The sequence below is a fragment of the Mustelus asterias genome, chromosome 1 (genome assembly GCF_964213995.1).
Source record: "Mustelus asterias chromosome 1, sMusAst1.hap1.1, whole genome shotgun sequence".
In the NCBI taxonomy this organism is placed as follows: domain Eukaryota; kingdom Metazoa; phylum Chordata; class Chondrichthyes; order Carcharhiniformes; family Triakidae; genus Mustelus; species Mustelus asterias.
Window position 1 is genome coordinate 2118410 of NC_135801.1, and position 20157 is coordinate 2138566.

Sequence of the window (20157 nt, forward strand, 5' to 3'; positions counted from 1 at the left end):
GAATGCCCTTGACTGCTGAAGTGTTCTCCGACAGGAAGGGAACACTCCTGTCTGGTGATTGTTGAGCGGTGTTCATTCATCTGTTGTCATAGCGTCTGCATGGTCTCGCCAATGTACCATGCCTCAGGACATCCTTTCCTGCAGCATATCAGGTAGACAATGTTGGCCGAGTCACAAGAATATGTACTGTGCGCTTGGTGGATGGTGCTCTCACGCGAGATGATGGCATCCGTGTCGATGATCCGGCACGTCTTGCAGAGGTTGCTGTGGTAGGGTTGTGTGGTGTCGTGGTCACTGTTCTCCTGAAGGCTGGGGTAGTTTGCTGCGTACAATGGTCTGTTTGAGGCTGTGCTGTTGTTTGAAGGCAAGTAGTGGAGGTGTGGGGATGGCCTTGGCGAGATGTTCACCTTCATCGATGACATGTTGAAGGCTCCGGAGAAGATGTTGTAGCTTCTCCGCTCCGGGGAAGTACTGGATGACGAAGTGTACTCTGTCCACCGTATCTCGCATTCCAACCATTATCTTGTAATTGAGTTTGTGTCTATAAATGCCCTGTTTGTGAACTGAACTCTTCACTCACCTGATGAAGGGGCAGTGCTCCGAAAGCTCGTGCTACCAAATAAACCTGTTGAACTTTAACCTGGTGTTGTGAGACTACTTACTTAAAATGAGAGGCAGGCAGTTCAGAGTGATGTCAGGAAGCACCTCTTCACACGAAAGGCAGTGGAAATCTGGAACTCTCTCCCCCAAAGGAGCTGTTGTGGTTGGGAGTAAGTTGAAAATTTGAAAACTATGGTTGATAGATTTTTGTTGGATAAGGAATTAAGAGTTGTGGAACCAAAGTAAATGGATGCAGTTTAAGATACAGATCAGTCAAGATCTGACTGAATGGATGGAGCATGTTCAGGGCTGACTAGCTTCCTCTTGTTCGAGTGTTTGTAAGTTCTTCAAGAGGTATGAAGGAAGAACCTTCTACGCTCACCACACATACACACAATTGTGGTTTTGGACATTCATTAATGAACATCCCCATCGCTACTGTACAGGCTGTCGGGGCCTGGAAGAGCTCAGAGTGGACTGCAGACAGACTAAAATCTCCCCAGATAAAGGTTGGTGACACATAGCAGATTCAACAATATCCTTAAAAAGCAAAAACTGGGCCATGCCCTCGATGACAGCTACACCTGAAACAACTGATCCATTCTGTTAATAAATGAAAATAGGAATACTTATATTTATACAGCACCTTCCCCAACCTTGGGGTATTTTAAAACATCTTTCAGCCAATGAAGTACTTTTGAAAGTGTATGAAGTTTGCACACAGCAAGATTCCACAAACAGCAATGTAATAATGACCCAGATTATCTGCTTTTTCAGTGTTGCTGACGAAGTGATAAATATCGCCACGAGGACATGTTCCCTCGCTCTTCGTCAAAACAGTGGCTGTGGAATATTTTAGATAGGGCAGATGGGCTTCAGTTTAATGTCTGATCTGAATGCACAGCACTGCCTCAGTACTGACCCTCTGACAGTGCGGCACTCCCTCAGTACTGACCCTCTGACAGTGCGGCACTCCCTCAGTACTGACCCTCTGACAGTGCGGCACTCCCTCAGTACTGACCCTCTGACAATGCAGCAATCCCTCAGTACTGACCCTCTGACAGTGCGGCACTCCCTCAGTACTGACCCTCTGACAGTGCAGCACTCCCTCAGTACTGACCCTCTGACAGTGCGGCACTCCCTCAGTACTGACCCTCTGACAGTGCGGCACTCCCTCAGTACTGACCCTCTGACAATGTGGCACTCCTTCAGTACTGACCCTCTGACAGTGCAGCACTCCCTCAGTACTGACCCTCTGACAGTGCAGCACTCCCTCAGTACTGACCCTCTGACAGTGCGGCACTCCCTCAGTACTGACCCTCTGACAGTGCGGCACTCCCTCAGTACTGACCCTCTGACGGTGCGGCATTCCCTCAGTACTGACCCTCTCTCAGTGCAGCACTCCCTCAGTACTGACCCTTTGACAGTGCGGCACTCCCTCAGTACTGACCCTCTGACAATGTGGCACTCCTTCAGTACTTGGCCCTCCGACAGTGCAGCACTCCCTCAGTACTGACCCTCTGACAATGTGGCACTCCTTCAGTACTTGGCCCTCCGACAGTGCAGCGATCCCTCAGTACTGCACTGGGAGTATCCTCCTTGATTTCTTTACTTTATTCTCTGGAATAGAACTTGAACCAATAAAATGTGACCCAGAAATGAGAGTGTTACCCACTGAGCCACCACAGACACAAAAGGTTAGATGTGTACACTAACTGGGGACACCCATAATCCAATAATCAGTACCAGATGTAACAATTGAGATTTTCCTTCTCGTTGTGTGTCTTCTCAGTTTGAGACTTACATTCGTTGTGTGTCTTATCAGTTTGAGACTTGCATCTTATCTCGAACTGTACACCACAGAGAGAGGTGACTTAGCTCACTGTGACTGTGCTCGTTCTTTGAAAGAGTTATCCGGTCAGTCCCCCTTCTCCTGCCCTACCCCAAACTCTGAAAACTGTTCATCTAGAACTGATTTTAAATCACAATTTTAACACCAATTTTGCCTTTAAATAAATCGTTAAATTTTTTTTGAGGAAATTACAATATTTCCTTAAATTTCTTGAGACAGTAAAATTACTCACAACCTGAAAGATGAATAATTTTGAGTTTATCTGTGAATAAAAAAGCAATATATACTTGTTAATTTGGGGATTGTCAGCTCTTTGTCATCATAGAACATAGAACATAGAAAAGCTACAGCACAAACAGGCCCTTCGGCCCACAAGTTGCGCCGAACATGTCCCTACCTACTAGGCTTACCTATAACCCTCTATCTTACTAACTTCCATGAACTTATCCAAAAGTCTCTTAAAAGACCCTATCGAATCCGCCTCCACCACCACTACCGGCAGCCGATTCCACGCACCCACCACCCTCTGAGTGAAAAACTTACCCCTAACATCTCCTCTGTACCTACTCCCCAGCACCCTAAACCTGTGACCTCTTGTGGCAACCATTTCAGCCCTGGGTAAAAGCCTTTGAGAATCCACTCTATCAATACCTCTCAACATCTTGTACACCTATATCAGGTCACCACTCATCCTTCGCTTCTCCAAGGAGAAAAGACCTAGCTCTCTCAACCTATCCTCATAAGGCATGCCACCTAATCCAGGCAACATCCTTGTAAATCTCCTCTGCACCCTTTCTATGGCTTCCACATCCTTTCTGTAATGAGGCGACCAGAATTGGGCACAGTACTCCAGGTGGGGTCTGACCAGGGTCCTATACAGCTGCAGCATTATCTCCCGATTTCTAAACTCAATTCCTCTATTGATGAAGGCCAGCATTCCATACGCCTTCTTAACCACAGCCTCTACCTGCGACGCTGCTTTGAGCGTCCTATGAACCTGGACCCCAAGATCCTTCTGATCTTCCACACTGCCAAGCGTCTTACCCTTAATATTATATCCTTTCATCCTATTCGACCTGCCAAAATGAACCACCACACACTTACCTGGGTTGAAGTCCATCTGCCACTTCTCCGCCCAGTCTTGCATCTTATCTATGTCTCGTTGCAACTGCTGATATCCCTCTACACTATCCACAACCCCATCAACCTTTGTGTCATCAGCAAACTTGCCAACCCATCCTTCCACTTCCTCATCCAGGTCATTTATAAAAATCACAAAGAACAGATCCCTGGGGCACTCCACTGGTGACCGACCTCGTGTTGAAAAAGACCCATCTACAACCACTCTTTGCCTTCTGTGGGCAAGCCAGTTCTGAATCCACAAGGCAATGTCCCCTTGTATCCCATGCTGGAAGTAGGCCGCGGGGTGACCTGGGAAGGGGTCATTTAGCGCGCGAGGTTTTAAAAGGCAGGCTGCACTATTACGTGGGCAGCGTTGTAGCGGGCAGCGGAGTGAGCAGGTAGCAGAGTGAGAGCTGAAGGGCTTTGGCTCAACGGGCTTAGGAGGAAACGGGCGAGGGAGGGTGGGTTTAAAGAAAAAAAACATTTTTTTTTCAACTTTTATATCTTAGTTCTTTCCCTGTGGAATCTGAGGAAAAGGGGCATTATGAATGTGAAGCCAGTTTGCTGTTCTCAGTGCCGGATGTGGGAGGTCGTGGAGTCTCCTCGCCTCCCAGAAGTGCATATCTGCGCTGGGTGCGTCGAGCTGCGGCTCCTAAGGGACCGAGTTAGGGAACTGGAGCTGCAGCTCGAGGACATTCGTCTGGTCAGGGAAAGCGAGGAGGTGATAGATAGGAGTTATAGGCAGGTGGTCACACCGGGGCCACAAGAAGCAGGCAAGTGGGTCACAGTCAGGAAAGGGAAAAGTCAGGTGGTACAAAGAACAATACAGCACAGGAACAGGCCCTTCGGCCCTCCAAGCCTGCGCCGCTCATGTGCCCACTAGACCATTCGTTTGTATCCCTCTATTCCCAGTCTGTTCATGTGGTTATCTAGATAAGTCTTAAACGATCCCAGCGTGTCCGCCTCAATCACCTTGCTTGGCAGTGCATTCCAGACCCCCACCACCCTCTGTGTAAAATACATCCCCCTGACATCTGTGTTGAACCTTGCCCCCCTCACCTTGAACCCATGACCCCTTGTGTTCGTCACCTCCGACTTGGGAAAAAGCTTCCCACTGTTCACTCTATCTATGCCCTTCATAATTTTATACATCTCTATTAGGTCGCCCCTCATCCTCCGTCTTTCCAGGGAGAACAACCCCAGTTTACCCAATCTCTCCTCATAGCTAAGACCAGGCAACATCTTGGTAAACCTTCTCTGTACTCTCTCCAAAGCCTCCACGTCCTTCTGGTAGTGTGGCGACCAGAACTGGACGCAGTATTCCAAATGTGGCCTAACTATCGTAGAGAGTACCCCAGTGGTTGTGCCCCTTAAAAATAAGTACTCTTGTTTGAGTTCTGTTGGGGTGGACGGCCCACCTGGTGGAAGCAGCAGTGGTCGTGCCTCCGGCGCGGAGTCCGGCCTTGTAGCACAGAAGGGTAAGGAAAGGAGGAGGAAGGCAGTGGTGATAGGGGACTCTACAGTGAGGGGGTCAGACAGGCGTTTTTGTGGAGGAAGTCAAGAAACACGGATGGTGGTTTGCCTCCCTGGTGCCGGGATCAGGGATGTTTCTGACCGTATCCAAGAAATCCTGAAGTGGAAGGGAGAGGAGCCAGAGGTCGTGGTGCATACTGATACCACTGACATAGGCAGGAAAGGGGAAGGGGTTATGAAAGGAGAATATAGGAAGTTAGGTAGGGAGTTAAGAAGAAGGAACGCAAAGGTAGTAATCTCGGGATTGCTGCCTGTGCCACGAGACAGTGAGGGAAGGAACGGAATAAGGTGGAGGATAAATGCGTGGCTGAGGGATTGGAGCAGGGGCCAGGGATTCAGGTTCTTGGATCATTGGGACCTCTTTAGGGGCAGGTGTGACCTGTACAAAAAGGACGGGTTTCACTTAAATCCCAGGGGGACCAATATTCTGGTGGAAGGTTTGCTGAGGCTACTGGGGAGTGTTTAAACTAGAATGGTTGGGGGGTGGGAATCAAAATGAGGTGACTGGGAGAGAGGAGGTTAGCTTAAAAATAAAAGGGGCTTGTAGACAGTGTGAGAGGGAGGATACGCAGGTGACGGAGAAGGGGAACGCTCAGACCGAAGGGTTGAGATGTGTGTGTTTTAACGCAAGGACTGTAGTGAACAAAATGGATGAGCTTAGAGTGTGGATCACTACTTGGAAATGTGATGTGGTGGCCATTACAGAGACTTGGTTATCTCAGGGACAGGACTGGATACTTCAAGTGCCGGGTTTCAGATGTTTCAGGAGGGACAGGGAAGGAGGCAAAAGAGGTGGGGGAGTGGCACTGTTGATCAGGGCTAGTGTCGCGGCTGTAGAAAAGATGGACACCACAGAGGGATTGTCTACGGAATCTCTGTGGGTGGAGGTTCGCAACAGGAAGGGGTCAATAACTTTACTGGGTGTTTTCTATAGGCCGCCCAATAGTAGCAGGGATGTGGAGGAGCAGATTGGGAAGCAGATCCTGGAGAGATGTAATAATAACAGAGTGGTCGTGATGGGAGATTTTAATTTCCCAAATATCGATTGGAATATCCCTAGGGTAAGGGGTTTAGACGGGGAGGAGTTTGTTAGGTGTGTTCAGGAGGGCTTCCTGACACAGTATGTGGATAAGCCTACAAGAGGAGAGGCTGTACTTGATTTGGTATGAGGGAATGAACCTGGGCAGGTGTCAGATCTCTCAGTGGGAGAGCATTTTGGGGATAGTGATCATAACTCTATCTCCTTTACATTAGCATTGGAGAGAGATAGGATCAGTCAAGCTAGGAAAGTGTTTATTTGGAGTAAGGGCAATTATGAGGCTATTAGGCAGGAAATTAGAGGCATAAATTGGAAGGAGGTTTTCTCAGGGAAATGTACAGAAGAAATGTGGCAAATTTTCAAGGAAAATTTGTCTGGAGCTCTACACAGCAACGTTCCAATGAGACGGGGGAGTTATGGTAGGTCACAGGAACCATGGTGCACGAAAGCTGTAACGAATTTAGTCCAGAAGAAAAGAAAAGCCTACTAAAGGTTCAGGGAGCTAGGTAATGTCAGAAATCTAGAAGAGTCATCATGAAGTATTCAATTGTTCTCTACCTCATTCTCTGGTTGTGGAGCTTGCTGGTAAGGCTGGTATTTCTTTCCCATCTCTAGTTGCTCTGAGAAAGTGTTTTTTTTTATACTTTTCCAATTCAATCAAATCAAATCCAATTCAGAGTCTCAACAAGTTGAGACATTTCAGATCCAGGTTGACTAGACAGGACGGGAGACCAAAACCACCCTGTCCTGGGCCTGATCTACATGAGTCAAGCTGATTGGAGAAGGGGGAGGATCCTCCTCCAAGGCTCGAGCTCATCTGCATCCCAGCCAAAAGGCCGAGATGCCGCTTTTAAAAATTGTTTCATATGAAACATATGAAGCCTCAGCGTAACCTAATGACCTCAACCAAGTGCAGATCCGATACTACACTTTTTTTTAATACTTTTCCAATTCAATCAAATCAAATCCAATTCAGAGTCTCAACAAGTTGAGACATTTCCGATCCAGGCTGACAAGACAGAGCGGGTGACTAAGCCACCCTGTCCTGGGCCTGATCTACATGAGTCAAGCTGATTGGAGAAGGGGGAGGATCCTCCTCCAAGACTTGAGCTCATTTGCATCTTAGCCAAAAGGCCGAGATGCCGCTTTTAAAAATTGCTTCATATGAAACACATGAAGCCTCAGCGTAACCCCATGACCTCAACCAAGTGCAGATCCGATACTACACTTGATCTTAGCCAAAAGGCCGAGAAGTGTTGGCGAGACATTTGTCACCATGATTATAGTTTTGATACTGATGGCTCACTGGGCCACATTGCTGTGGGACTGGAGTCACATCCAGATCAGACGGGGGAAAACAGCAGATTTCCTTCTCCAATAGAGCAGGTGGGGTTTTTTATATGACAGTCGAACAGTGTTTATCACAATCTAACATCAATTTTACTGATGCCAGCTTTTCATTATCAGGTTTTAAAAAATTTCATTCAAATTCTCAAACTGGGGATTAGCAGCTCACATTCTCTGTACTATGAGTGCAGGCGACTAGATTAGCAGCTTAACAATATAACTACAGCATTACCATGATGAGTTATACTGGACTCTTTCTCTCTCCACAGATGCTGCCAGACCTGCTGAGGTTTTCCAACACTTAAAGGAATTCCTGTTAGAGTCTCACTTGAAGGGAGCAGACTCTGGTGAATTAGTCAGATCTGATTCACGACAAATTCCTTTTCCTCCAACATTCATTTAATGATCAGGAAAGAAAGAGCTGCATTTCTATATGCAGCTTTCACGATTTCAAGATGCCTCAAAATACTGCACAACCAGCAAACTGTAGTGGGTCGGATCTTAAACAATGTTGAGACAGAGTACAGGAATGAGATAGAGAATCTGGTGAACTGGTGCGACAACAATAATCTCTCCCTCAATGTCAACAAAATGAAGGAGATTGTCATCAATTTCAGGAAGTGGAGAACATGCCCCTGTCTACATCAACGGGGATGAAGAGGAAATGGTCAAGAGCTTCAAATTTCTAGGTGTCCAGATCACCAACAACCTGTCCTGGTCCCTCCATGATGACGGTATAGTTAAGAAAGCCCACCAATGCCCCTACTTTCTCAGGAGGCTAAGGAAATTTGGCATGTCTGCTATGACTCTCATCAACTATTTCAGATGCACCATAGAAAGCATTCTTTCTGGTTGTATTACAGCTTGATGAAGGGTCATCTAGACTCAAAACGTTGGCTCTATTCTCTCCCCACAGATGCTGTCAGACCTGCTGAGACTTTCCAGCATTTTCTGTTTTTGTTTCGGATTCCAGCATCTGTATTATTTTGCTTTTATCTTGGTATGGCTCCTGCTCTGTCCAAGATTGCAAAAAACTACAAAGGGTCGTGAACGAAGCCCAGTCCATCAGGCAAACCAGCCTCCCATCCATTGCCTCCGTCTACACTTCCCGCTGCCTCGGAAAAGCAGCCAGCATAATCAACGACCCCATGCATACTCTCTTCCACCTTCTTCCATTGGGAAAAAGATACAAAAGCCGGAGGTCACATACCAACTGACTCAAGAACAGCTTCTTCCCTGCTGCCATCAGACTTTTGAATGAACCTACCTCGCATTAAGTTGATCTTTCTCTACACCCTAGCTATGACTGTAACACTACATTCTGCACTTGCTCATTTCCTTGTCTGTGAATGGTATGCTCTGTCTGTATAGCGCGCAAGAAACAATACTTTTCACTGTATACTAATACATGTGACAATAATAAATCAAATCAAAAAGTTCCTTCTGAACTGTAGTTACTGTCAGAATGAAGGAAATGCAGAAGCCATTTGTGCACTGCAAGATCCCACTTAGATAAATGACCAGATGGTCTATGTTTTTGTTAGGTTAATTGAGAAGTAAATATTGGATGGACAGCATGGAAAACTCATCTGCTCTTTTTCTATATTGGGCGCACAATGAATATGGAATATTGATCTTTCAATTAAGCCACTGACTTTGCACTGGGAGCAAGGTGCCTGAATGTTTATTCAAAGAGAATGGTTAATAAGGTGTCAAATTATGTTACTTTTCAACGGTCTGAACTCTACCAGGATTACTGCACAAAAACACTCTCTCCACTTTCTGTGCTCCACCTCTCTCATTTTTCTGTATTTCCTCCACTTTTACATCAGATTTACAGCACATAAACAGGCCATTCGGCCCAACTGCCCCATGCTTGTGTCAATGTTCCACAAGAGGCTTCTCCCACCCTTCTGGCCTTATCAACACATCCTTCTATTTCTTTTTCCCTCACGCTTTTATCCAGCTTCCTCTTAAACGTATCCCTGCTTTTCACCTCAAGTATACCAAAGAAGGAAATGTGAACAATTAATGAGTTGAGATTCGAGGGGATAGGTTAAATTGAAGAGTTATTACTGACACAGATTTCACGGGCTCCTTCCGTGCATTGTATCTTGGCTTCGGAAGAGAATGATTCGTTCCTCCTTTGTTTGTTTGATTGGAAATAGATTCCAAAATTGTCCCTTTTGAGGCTGTGTGGCCTCAAAGATTTCCAACCAGTAAAAATGACCATGAAAAGTGACAGAAGTTCCAAGTTGAACCAACAAGACAGTTTTAACAAATAAATCAAGTGAATCCATGTATTACCGTAGAGATCATCCACATCCTGTCTGTCCTTTATAAAGTTCTCTCTGAGCTTTCGCAATTTCTTCTTAAAAAAAGGAGATAAGCAAAACAGTTAACCTTGAGATTCTATACCTCTGCGACAGACAATTGAACTAGACAGACAACAACAACCAACTTGTTATTTATATCGAGCAGTAAAACACCTCAAACTGCTTCCCAGGAGTGCCATCAAACTAAATATGACACCAAGCCAGATGCAGGGATGTCAGGAGCAGTTGGGCAAAAGCCTGGACAAGGTGGTAGGTTTTAGGGAACATGTTAAAGAAATGAGGCAGAGAGGTTTAGGGAGGCAATTCCAGAGCTTAAGGCCCAGGCAGCTGAAGGCACGCCCACCAATGGCAGATTGATTAAAATCGTAAATGTGTCGGAGGCCAGAATTAGAGGAGCGCAGAGATCTTAGAGGGTTATAGGGCTGGAGGAGGTTACAGAGAGGACTGAGACCAGGGAGGGATTTGAACACAAGGATTTGTTATTATATGTATCTCCCAGTCATATTGACAAAGCATCCATTATTATTTTTTCAGAAGGTTGCCAGCAGATGTACATCAGTGGGCGGTATGCTTGGCGCTGAGACCCACCATCCCCAATATGAAGAAATGTGGAGGTGGGCTGGCCAGAGACCTGCCCCTGTGCTCTGGCACTTGGTTGAATTTTGTTGAATTTGTTTTTAAAAAATTACAAACAAAAAACGGTCCTGATGCCTCACCCCACTCACCAACCCCTTCCCCACCCCACCACATATTCCCCATGCCACCTCATGGCCCCCAGCCAGCCATGGCCCCTCACATCTTCCATGCCATTCTATGGTGCTCTACCCACCCCATGAACTCTCATATCCCCGATGCATTTACTCATCCCCATGCCCCTTTTTCGGCCCAATGTCAACTTAGTCCCTGCAAAAATAAGAAACTTTGTGTTCGGGGGTGAGACTTAAGAGTTCTGACCTCATCCGCCAATTTTATCATCATGGACAGCTGCAACATTTTTCCAAAAATTCAGGCCTTGCTGTAGGGTCCCAACATGAACATTGTTAGTCAGCCGTGGATAATCCCAATTATCAATCATGATGCACCGGACTGCAGTGGGAATAGATTGGCAGGTGCAGTACAACAATCTTTAACATCCACTACTCAACTCCCACCTGAAGATGGAGGTGACAACTGTCCGTATGTGGGATCTTTACCAATAGCTGAGCTTTTGCGATCAGCTCTCAAATACACAAACTATTTTACTGAAGAAGCATTAACTCTGTCTCTCTCTCTTCACAGATTCTGCCAGGACTGCTGAGCTTCCCAGAATCTTCTGTTTTTGTTTCAGATTTCCAGAATCTTCAGTCTTTTGTTTTTATCAAATTACTTTCTACTGGGAACACGTATGTGTATTGGTATCTGGGGCGGGGTTGGGGGTGCTGCCTCCTTAGTCTCTTTCCTTTATTTTATATCTTGTTTCATTCTCTTTCTTTCTTCTTCTGTGAATTGAGTTTTCTGGGAATGTCCTGTATGATCTGAGAGTGCTTGGACTGGAAAGGAATCTCTTGATTGTGTTTGAATGCAGGAGTATTCCCAAAGCATACAAAACTTCTTAACACAGAAGTTATTACTCATTAATAAACTACAAATACTTGGAAACATCCCTGTATGGGCGAGACAAACAATGAGAACAAATTGAGAGAGTGAGTCATTAAATAAAGTGACTCAAGGAAGGACATCTCGGAATAAATTGATGAAATAATGTAAATGATCATTGTTACTGTCTTAATTGTAAAAGAAGAATGTTGGGATTGTTTAACTACATTCAAATGGTCGACTGCTGCTCCTGCCTCTTGTGGTTTGAACTAATAAATTTTTCTCTCTGATTGCCTGTGTTAATGTGAAGCTCCATCTCTTCTTTCCAGCTTTGTTTCGACAGAGGGAGTGGGAGACAGGCATCAACTCATGCTGGACGAAGTGGAAGGGTGCCTGGTTGAGTTGGAGTGGATGATGGAAGAACAGAAACAGGCCCAGTCAGTAAGGGAGGCTGAAATAACTGCAGCCCTCGCAGAGAGGCGCAGGATTGGCTGAATCTGAGAGTCAGAGTAGTCCCCCCCACCCCCCCTCAGCTTAATGTAGCATGGGAAAGACGGAATATCCCATTACAGATTTTCTACTTGCCGGTGGGTAGGAAGCTGGACAGATATGGGGGAAGACTGGTGATGTCCAATGCCTTGGTGGGCCAGGAACATCTACTAACTTACAAATTAAGAACAGGAGTAGGTCATTCACTCCTTGACCTCTTCCACCATCCAATAAGATCTTGGTTGCTCTGACTGTGGCTCCAACTCCACAATCCACCTACCCTGATAAGTTCTGACCTCTTTGCTAATCTATCTAGCTCTGCCTTAAAAATATTCAATGACTCAGCCTCCAGCACCATTCTCTAGGGAAGAGAGTGCCAAAAATTCAGAGCCTCAGAGTAAAAATCTCTCCCATCATCTGGATCAAGATGCTCAGCTGGCCATGACATCCAGGGGTTCCAATTAGAGGGAATAGGCTTGCTGGTGATGAACATCTGTGTGGGAAAGCTCAATGGGGAATACTGGAGAGAGGTGCAGATGTTCAAATATTTCTGCGGTGGATCTTTGAGCTCCTGGCCTGGGCGCTGGGGACTTCAATAGCCTGCCACAGCTGCAACAGAGGTTTTATGAGTGAGTATAAGCAAGCTGAACAAGAGGAACTGGCCTCCATATTCCTGGGGTTAGTGAAGTCGTTTAACCGCATCATCATGGATCCCTCCTTCATCACAACCAGGGACATGCAGCTGAAAAATCACCTAGCTGAGGAGCTGAGGGATGAAGTCATCTGAAGGGGACTTAACGGTGACAAACCCCGATTATCAGCTCTGACGAAGGGTCACCCAGGCTCGATATGTTGGCTCTATTCTCTCTCCACAGATGCTGTCAGATCTGCTGAGTTTTTGTTAGCATTTTCTGTTTTGTTCCTGGCTATCCTTCTTTGCAATTACATCATCCGGATCATAGGGAATACTGGACTCCGAAGACCAGGAAAGAGGCCACATCAGGGAGGTCACCGTCTGCCCAGATCGGGATGTAGACCTCAGGCTGAAGAGGCAGTGGAACTGATAACAAGCACAAAGCCAATCCTTGCTGTCCGAACTCTTCAGTAAGCTTCAAGACTGAGCTTCTTCCAAAGAGGCACTGGAATTGTAATTGGCCACTTCTAACAGGACTGCGCTCAACAACCACTGACATTAGGGATGGTAACTCCATCCAGCATAACTCCATTCCTCTTCCCTCATTAGAGCAGATCCAAGGTCCAGCAAAGATAATGGAAATACTGAGGACCTCAGCCAAAGACTGACATAGAATGTTTTTGCCAATTTAGAGGCGATTATTGGTGATGCCATACCAATGCCTCAAGCAGACGGCAGCATTCACACCCAAATCCTCTGTGGAATCCAAGCATCGCTGGTGTGTTTATGAGGGAGAAACAAACTTGATCCAGACAGTGATCCATCTACAGTCTCACCTTTACCATCCATTCTGCTTCAGCTGGTCAATGAAGACATTGGGAGATTTCACTGAAAAGCTATACGTCCACCAACCTGGCGCTGCCTAATGAAGGATTCTAAACAGGCACATAAACCACTGAGGTGCTGAAAGAGGATCAAGGAGGAGGGTGGAGTTCTCTGGCAATGGGAGAGAGGTGAAGCAACTCATCCTGCTTGGCTGTCTCAAGAATCAAGTGTTGACCACTCAGTCGGCTTATGAAGAAAGTAAGGATGTGTGGGATAGAGGGAAGTTTGGCCAATTGGATAGGTAACTGGCTATCTAACAGAAGACAGAGGGTGGTGGTGGATGGAAAATTTTCGGACTGGAAACCGGTTACCAGCGGAGTGCCACAGGGATCAGTGCTGGGTCCTCTGCTATTTGTCATTTTTATAAATGACTTGGAGGAGGGGGCTGAAGGGTGGATCAGTAAATTTGCTGATGACACCAAGATTGGTGGAGTAGTGGATGAGGTGGAGGGCTGTTGTAGGCTGCAAAGAGATATAGATAGAATGCAGAGCTGGGCTGAAAAATGGCAAATGGAGTTTAACCCTGACAAATGCGAGGTGATTCATTTTCGTAGGAAAAATTTAAATGTGGATTACAGGGTCAAAGGTAGGGTTCTGAAGAATGTGGAGGAACAGAGAGATCTTGGGGTTCATATCCATAGATCTCTGAAGGTTGCCACTCAAGTGGATAGAGCCGTGAAGAAGGCCTATAGTGTGTTGGGGTTCATTAACAGGGGGTTTGAGTTTAAGAGCCGTGGGGTTATGCTGCAACTGTACAGCATGGTGAGACCACATTTGGAATATTGTGTGCAGTTTCTGGTCACCTCATTATAAGAAGGATGTGGAGACACTGGAAAGAGTGCAAAGGAGATTTACCAGGATGCTGCCTGGTTTGGAGGGTAGGTCTTATGAGGAAAGGTTGAGGAAACTTGGGCTTTTCTCTTTGGAGCGGAGGAGGTTGAGAGGAGACTTGATAGAGGCTTATAAGATGATGAGGGGGATAGATAGAGTGAACGTTCAAAGACTATTTCCTCGGGTGAACGGAGTGGTAACTAGGGGGCATAACTATAGGGTTCATGGTGGGAAATATAGGAAGGATGTCCGAGGTAGGTTTTTTACTCAGAGAGTGGTTGGGGTGTGGAATGGACTGCCTGCAGGGATAGTGGAGTCAGAAACTTTAGGAACATTTAAGAAGCTATTGGATAGGCACATGGAGTACTTCGGGATGATAGGGAGGAAATAGCTTGATTTGGGTTTCAGACAAAGCTCGGCACAACATCGTGGGCCGAAGGGCCTGTTCTGTGCTGTACTGTTCTATGTTCAATGACTAGGCTTCCTGATCAGGTGGGACACAGTGTTGGAGAGCTCAGGGGAGAGCTCAGACCAAAGGATTGAGATGTGTTTACTTTAATGCCAGGAGTATAGTGAATAAAGGGGATGAGCTCAGAGCGTGGATCGATGCCTGGAAGTGTGATGTGGTGGCCATTACGGAGACTTGGATGTCACAGGGACAGGACTGGATACTACAGGTGCCGGGATTCAGATGTTTCAGGAAGGACAGGGAGGGAGGCAAGAGAGGGGTGGAGTGGCACTGCTGATCAGGAATAGTGTCACAGCTGTAGAGAAGGTGTATGCTGTGGAGGGATTGTCTACAGAGTCTCTGTGGGTGGAAGTTCGGAGTGGGAAGGGGTCGATCACTTTTCTGGGAGTTTTCTATAGGCCGCCCAATAGTGACAGGGAGGTGGAGGAGCAGATAGGGAAACAGATCCTGGAGAGTTGCAATAATAGCAGAGTTGTTGTGACGGGAGACTTTAATTTCCCAAACATAGATTGGAATATCCCGAGGGTAAGGGGATTGGATGGGGAGGAGTTCATTAGGTGTGTTCAGGAGGGTTTCCTGACACAGCATGTGGACAAGCCTACAAGAGGAGAGGCTGTACTTGATCTGATACTGACCAATGAACCTGGACAGGTGTCAGATCTCTCAGTGGGAGAGCATCTTGGGGATATCGACCATAACTCTATCTCCTTTATGCTTGCATTGGAAAAAGAGAGGATCAGGCAAGTTAGGAAAGCGTTTATATGGAGTAAGGGGAAATATGAAGACATAAAGCAGCAAATTAGAGGAGTAAATTGGAAGGAGGTATTCTCAGGGAAATCTACTGAAGAGAGGTGGCAGTTTTTCAAGGAATGTCTGTCTAGAGTTCTACAGGACAATGTTCCGAGCAGACAGGGAGGAGTTGGTAGGTTAAAGGAACCGTGGTGCACGAAAGCTGTGCAGGACCGAGTCGAGAAGAAAAGGAAAGCGTACAAAAGGTTCAGAGAGCTTGGTGAAGATAGGGATCTAGAAGAGTATACGGCTTGTAGGAAGGGACTAAAGAAGGAAATTAGGAGAGCCAGAAGGGGTCACGAGAAGGCCTTGGCAAGTAGAATTAAGGAAAACCCTAAGGCGTTCTATAAATATGTGAAGACGTGACGGAATAGGGCCTATAAAAGGTGAAGGCGGGAAAATCTGTACGGAACCAGTAGAAATGGCAGAGGTGCTTAATGAGTATTTTGCCTCGGTTTTCATAGAGGAGAAGGACATGGGTGGATGTACTGTGGGCATGCGGTGGACTGAAAAGGTTGAGTATGTGGACTTTAACAAAAAGGTTGTGCTGGAATCTTTGAATGGCATCAAGATAGATAAGTCGCCGGGTCCGGATGGGATGTACCCCAGGTTACTGTGGGAGACGAGGGAAGAGATTGCAGAGCCTCTGGCGATGATCTTTACGTCGTCGATGGAGACGGGAGAGGTGCCGGAGGATTGAAGGATTGCGGATGTGGTTCCTATTTTCAAGAAGGGGAATAGGGATAGCCCAGGAAATTACCGACCGGTGAGTTGGGAAGCTGATGGAGAAGATCCTGAGGGACAAGATTTATGAGCATTTGGAGAGGTTTAGTATGCTCAAGAATACTCAGCATGGCTTTGTCAAAGGCAGATCGTGCCTTACGAGCCTGGTGAAGTTTTTCGAAAATGTGACTCAACACATTGACGAAGGGAAAGTGGTAGATGTGGTTTATATGGATTTTAGCAAGGCGTTTGATAAGGTCCCCCATGCAAGGCTTCTAGAAAAAGTGAGAGGGCATGGGATCCAAGGGGCTGCTGCCCTGTGGATCCAGAACTGGCTTGCCCAAAGGAGGCAGAGAGTGTGTATAGATGGGTCTTTTTCTAAATGGAGGTCGGTCACCAGTGGTGTGCCCCAGGGATCTGTTCTGGGACCCTTGCTGTTTGTCATTTTCATAAATGACCTGGATGAGGAAGTGGAGGGATGGGTTGGTAAGTTTGCCGATGACACGAAGGTTGGTGGGGTTGTGGATAGTCTGGAGGGATGTCAGAAGTTACAGAGGGACATAGATAGGATGCAAGACTGGGTGGAGAAGTGGCAGATGGACTTCAACCCAGATAAATGCGTAGTGGTCCATTTTGGCAGGTCAAATGGGCTGAAGGAGTACTATATTAAGGGAAAGACTCTTAGTACTGTGGAGGATCAGAAGGACCTTGGGGTCCAGGTCCATAGGACTCTAAAATCGGCCCCGCAGGTGGAGGAGGTAGTTAAGAAGGCGTATGGTGTGCTGGCCTTTGTCAATTGAGGGATTGAGTTTAGGAGTCTGCGGACAATGATGCAGCTATATAAGACCCTCGTCAGACCCCACTTGGAGTACTGTGCTCAATTCTGGTCGCCTCATTACAGGAAGGATGTCGAAAAGATTGAAAGGATGCAGAGGCGATTTACAAGGATGTTGCCTGGATTGAGTGGCATGCCTTATGAGGATAGGCTGAGGGAGCTCGGTCTTTTCTCCTTGGAGAGACGTAGGATGAGAGGAGACCTAATAGAGGTATATAAGATGTTGAGAGGCATAGATCGGGTGGACTCTCAGAGGCTTTTTCCCAGGGTGGAAATGGCTGCTACGAGAGGACACAGTTTTAAGGTGCTGGGGGGTAGGTACAGGGGAAATGTTAGGGGGAAGTTTTTCACACAGAGGGTGGTGGGGAGTGGAATCGGCTGCTGTCAGTGGTGGTGGAGGCAAACTCAATAGGGTCTTTTAAGAAACTCCTGGATGAGTACATGGGACTTAATAGGATGGAGGATTATAGGTAGGCCTAAAAGGTAGGGATATGTTCGGCACAACTTGTGGGGCCGAAGGGCCTGTTTTGTGCTGTAGTTTTCTATGTTTCTATGTTTCTATACAGCTGTACTGATAGGAAACTGATGTTACTGGTCAGGTGATGGTCACTGATGTTGCTAAACACTGCCAGAGGTATGAGAGGTGGACTTTGTCCAGTGCAGGGAAACGACTCCACACCAGTGGTCACACCCATGACATTGATCCTGTCGCTGGAGGGTAATCTCAGAAGACCATTCCCACAGGGAAGTTGCTCAATGTCAGAAGTTGAGTGGATGATGTGGGGGCCAAGCAGCCCACTTAACATGTAGCGGAAGCTGGAGTGGCAGCTGGCCATATCCCAAGTGAATAGGAATGGGATAGTGACAGGGAATCCTGGAATGCCTGTGTCAGGGATTCCGGGATGCACTCAGTGTGAAGAAGCTGACTCCAGTTCCAGAAGGAGATGCTGAGATGTCAGGCACAGGCTGTAACTGGAGTAGTCAGTGCTGCTGGTCATGTGCTCCCTGGAGACAGGAGCCATCGAGACCCCTACGTGATTGCCCCATGACAAATCCCCGAGTCCCCTACGTGGCTGCCCCGTTACAAATCCCCGAGTCCCCTACATGATTGCCCCGTTACAAATCCCCGAGTCCCCTACGTGGCTGCCCCATTACAAATCCCCGAGTCCCCTACGTGGCTGCCTCATTACAAATCCCCGAGTCCCCTACATGATTGCCCCGTTACAAATCCCCGAGGGCCCTATTTTTTCATGGGAAACAAATTGAAGTAGCAGTTTGGAGGGGCAGAGATAGTATCTCAAACAAATGCCGGATATCATTCAACTGGAATCATTTGCCCAGAACAGAGATGAACAATGGGAATGCTGCCATCAATGTGGACTCCAATATGTTGGTTGTCATAACTCAATCAAACCTGCTGATTGGGTGACTGATGGACCTATATGTCTAGTTGCTGGGACAGCAGCTCTCAAGCAGAGAAGTGTGTAGACTGTAGAAGTATTCATGAAGAACCTCAGCTGGGACGGGGATCGAACCCGTCGCTCTGCAACACTAACCAGCTGTCCAGCCAATTGACCTAATGAACCTTTTCAACCTTGCCCTCGCCTGAGGTGTGGTGATCCTCAGGTTAAATCACCACCAGTCAGCTCTCTCCATCAAAGGGGAGAGCAGCCTATGGTCATCTGGGACAATGGCAATTTTACCTCTATTCTATTAAAGCCTTTCATCTTGGTAAAGGTCTCCATAAGGTTACCCGTCAGCCTTCTCTTTCCTGAAGAAAAGAGCCAGCTTGTTTAAAATGTAGAATCACAAGTTACTGAGAAACCACAGCTGCTATCACAGTGCTCCTAACATAGCTTGCTGGTCCACAGGATTATTGTCTATTCCTGCTATGGGCCCAAGCTAGCACTTAATGAAAGAGAAGCAACTGGTGACTAGAATTGAAATCTTAAATCCACGTTCAACAGGGTGAAGATGCAGCTGTCCATGTGACACATCTTGAGGTTTTGATGGTGTCTGCGACACCAGATCTGGTTTTCAGTTGGTATCTAATTCTCTCGGTGACTGAAGCAGATTGCTCCAAGAGGTTTTGATAAAGTTAATGCAGCAACAAGAGGACAGAAATTTCAAAGATCACCAAAAGAATGAAGGTAGAATTCTGGAGAATGTGCCAGAATTGTCAAAATGTGCACAGCCTCTTCAAAACAGTGACCTAAGCACAATCCATAGAAGGTTTTAAACATGAAAATGACTAAATATTTGAAAAAGAAGCAGACCGATTGGTGGGATTATCCACAGGATGAGGAACTGGGAGCTGGAGGAAATACTCTCCCTACTGGCAGGGAGAGATTGTAATTACAACATACAATTGACAGGAAATTCCCATTAGAAATAAGGATATAAGCGTTTCTAATCCAAAAACACTGACACAAACCTTGACAATAAGGTGTAAGGTTTTGTCGTGAAGAGGTGTTTGAAGCTGTAAAGTTTTTATGAGGTACAGTTTATTTCACTTTATTTCGAAGATTCATGTGTGGAGTTTAGGAAGAGAGAAACGCTTGCATTTCTGTCGTACCTTTTATGATGCTAGGATCCCTGAAAGCGTTTTACAGCCAATGAAATACTGCTTTTATTTTAATAGCAATAAATTGTATTCATTTAAAGAATATAAAGACTGCAATGTCACATTTCTGTTGGTTTTTTTTGTAAGGATATTGATGCTGTACACAGAGAATGATTTCCCTTTAATCTCTCACAATGGAGGAGGGTGCAGCTTGAACAGGACAGAGTTCAGGGTGGGGGATTTGTCCCATTGGCTCAAGGTTTGGCTGTTTATTCCCTTTAAGAGGCAGGGCCGAGAGAGTAAAAAACACTCCTGTTATTGGGAAATCTACTCTCTGCTTGTCCCGATCACAAAAATAAATCTTAAACACCAAGTGGATGATCCCTACCTGAGTTGTGTGGTTGAGTTTGTGAACTGTCTGTACCCGGACTAATGTGTCAGGGAAATTTCAAATAAACCTTATTCAGTCTTTTTAAGAAAATTCACATCTGACCAGGCCAACTGCTTTATACCATCTTAGGCTCAGACCTTTGGA

General features: G+C 46.3%; 1 protein-coding gene and 1 pseudogene across 4 annotated transcripts in view; both read right to left on the reverse strand.

Annotated features, from left to right (window-relative positions):
* The window catches only part of LOC144487037 (B-cell scaffold protein with ankyrin repeats-like), a 244024-nt gene that overhangs the window by 10599 nt on the left and 213268 nt on the right, over nt 1–20157 (reverse strand). For 2 of the 4 annotated variants that reach the window (XM_078205325.1, XM_078205185.1), the window contains exon 13: nt 9801–9861. In XM_078205325.1, coding sequence (XP_078061451.1) covers nt 9801–9861 — 61 coding nt within the window. Of the gene's footprint in view, nt 1–9800; nt 9865–20157 lie in introns of all 4 variants that reach the window. The other 2 variants (XM_078205242.1, XM_078205117.1) reach the window with 1 other exon arrangement.
* Nucleotides 7275–7404, reverse strand: LOC144502092 (U2 spliceosomal RNA; annotated as a pseudogene).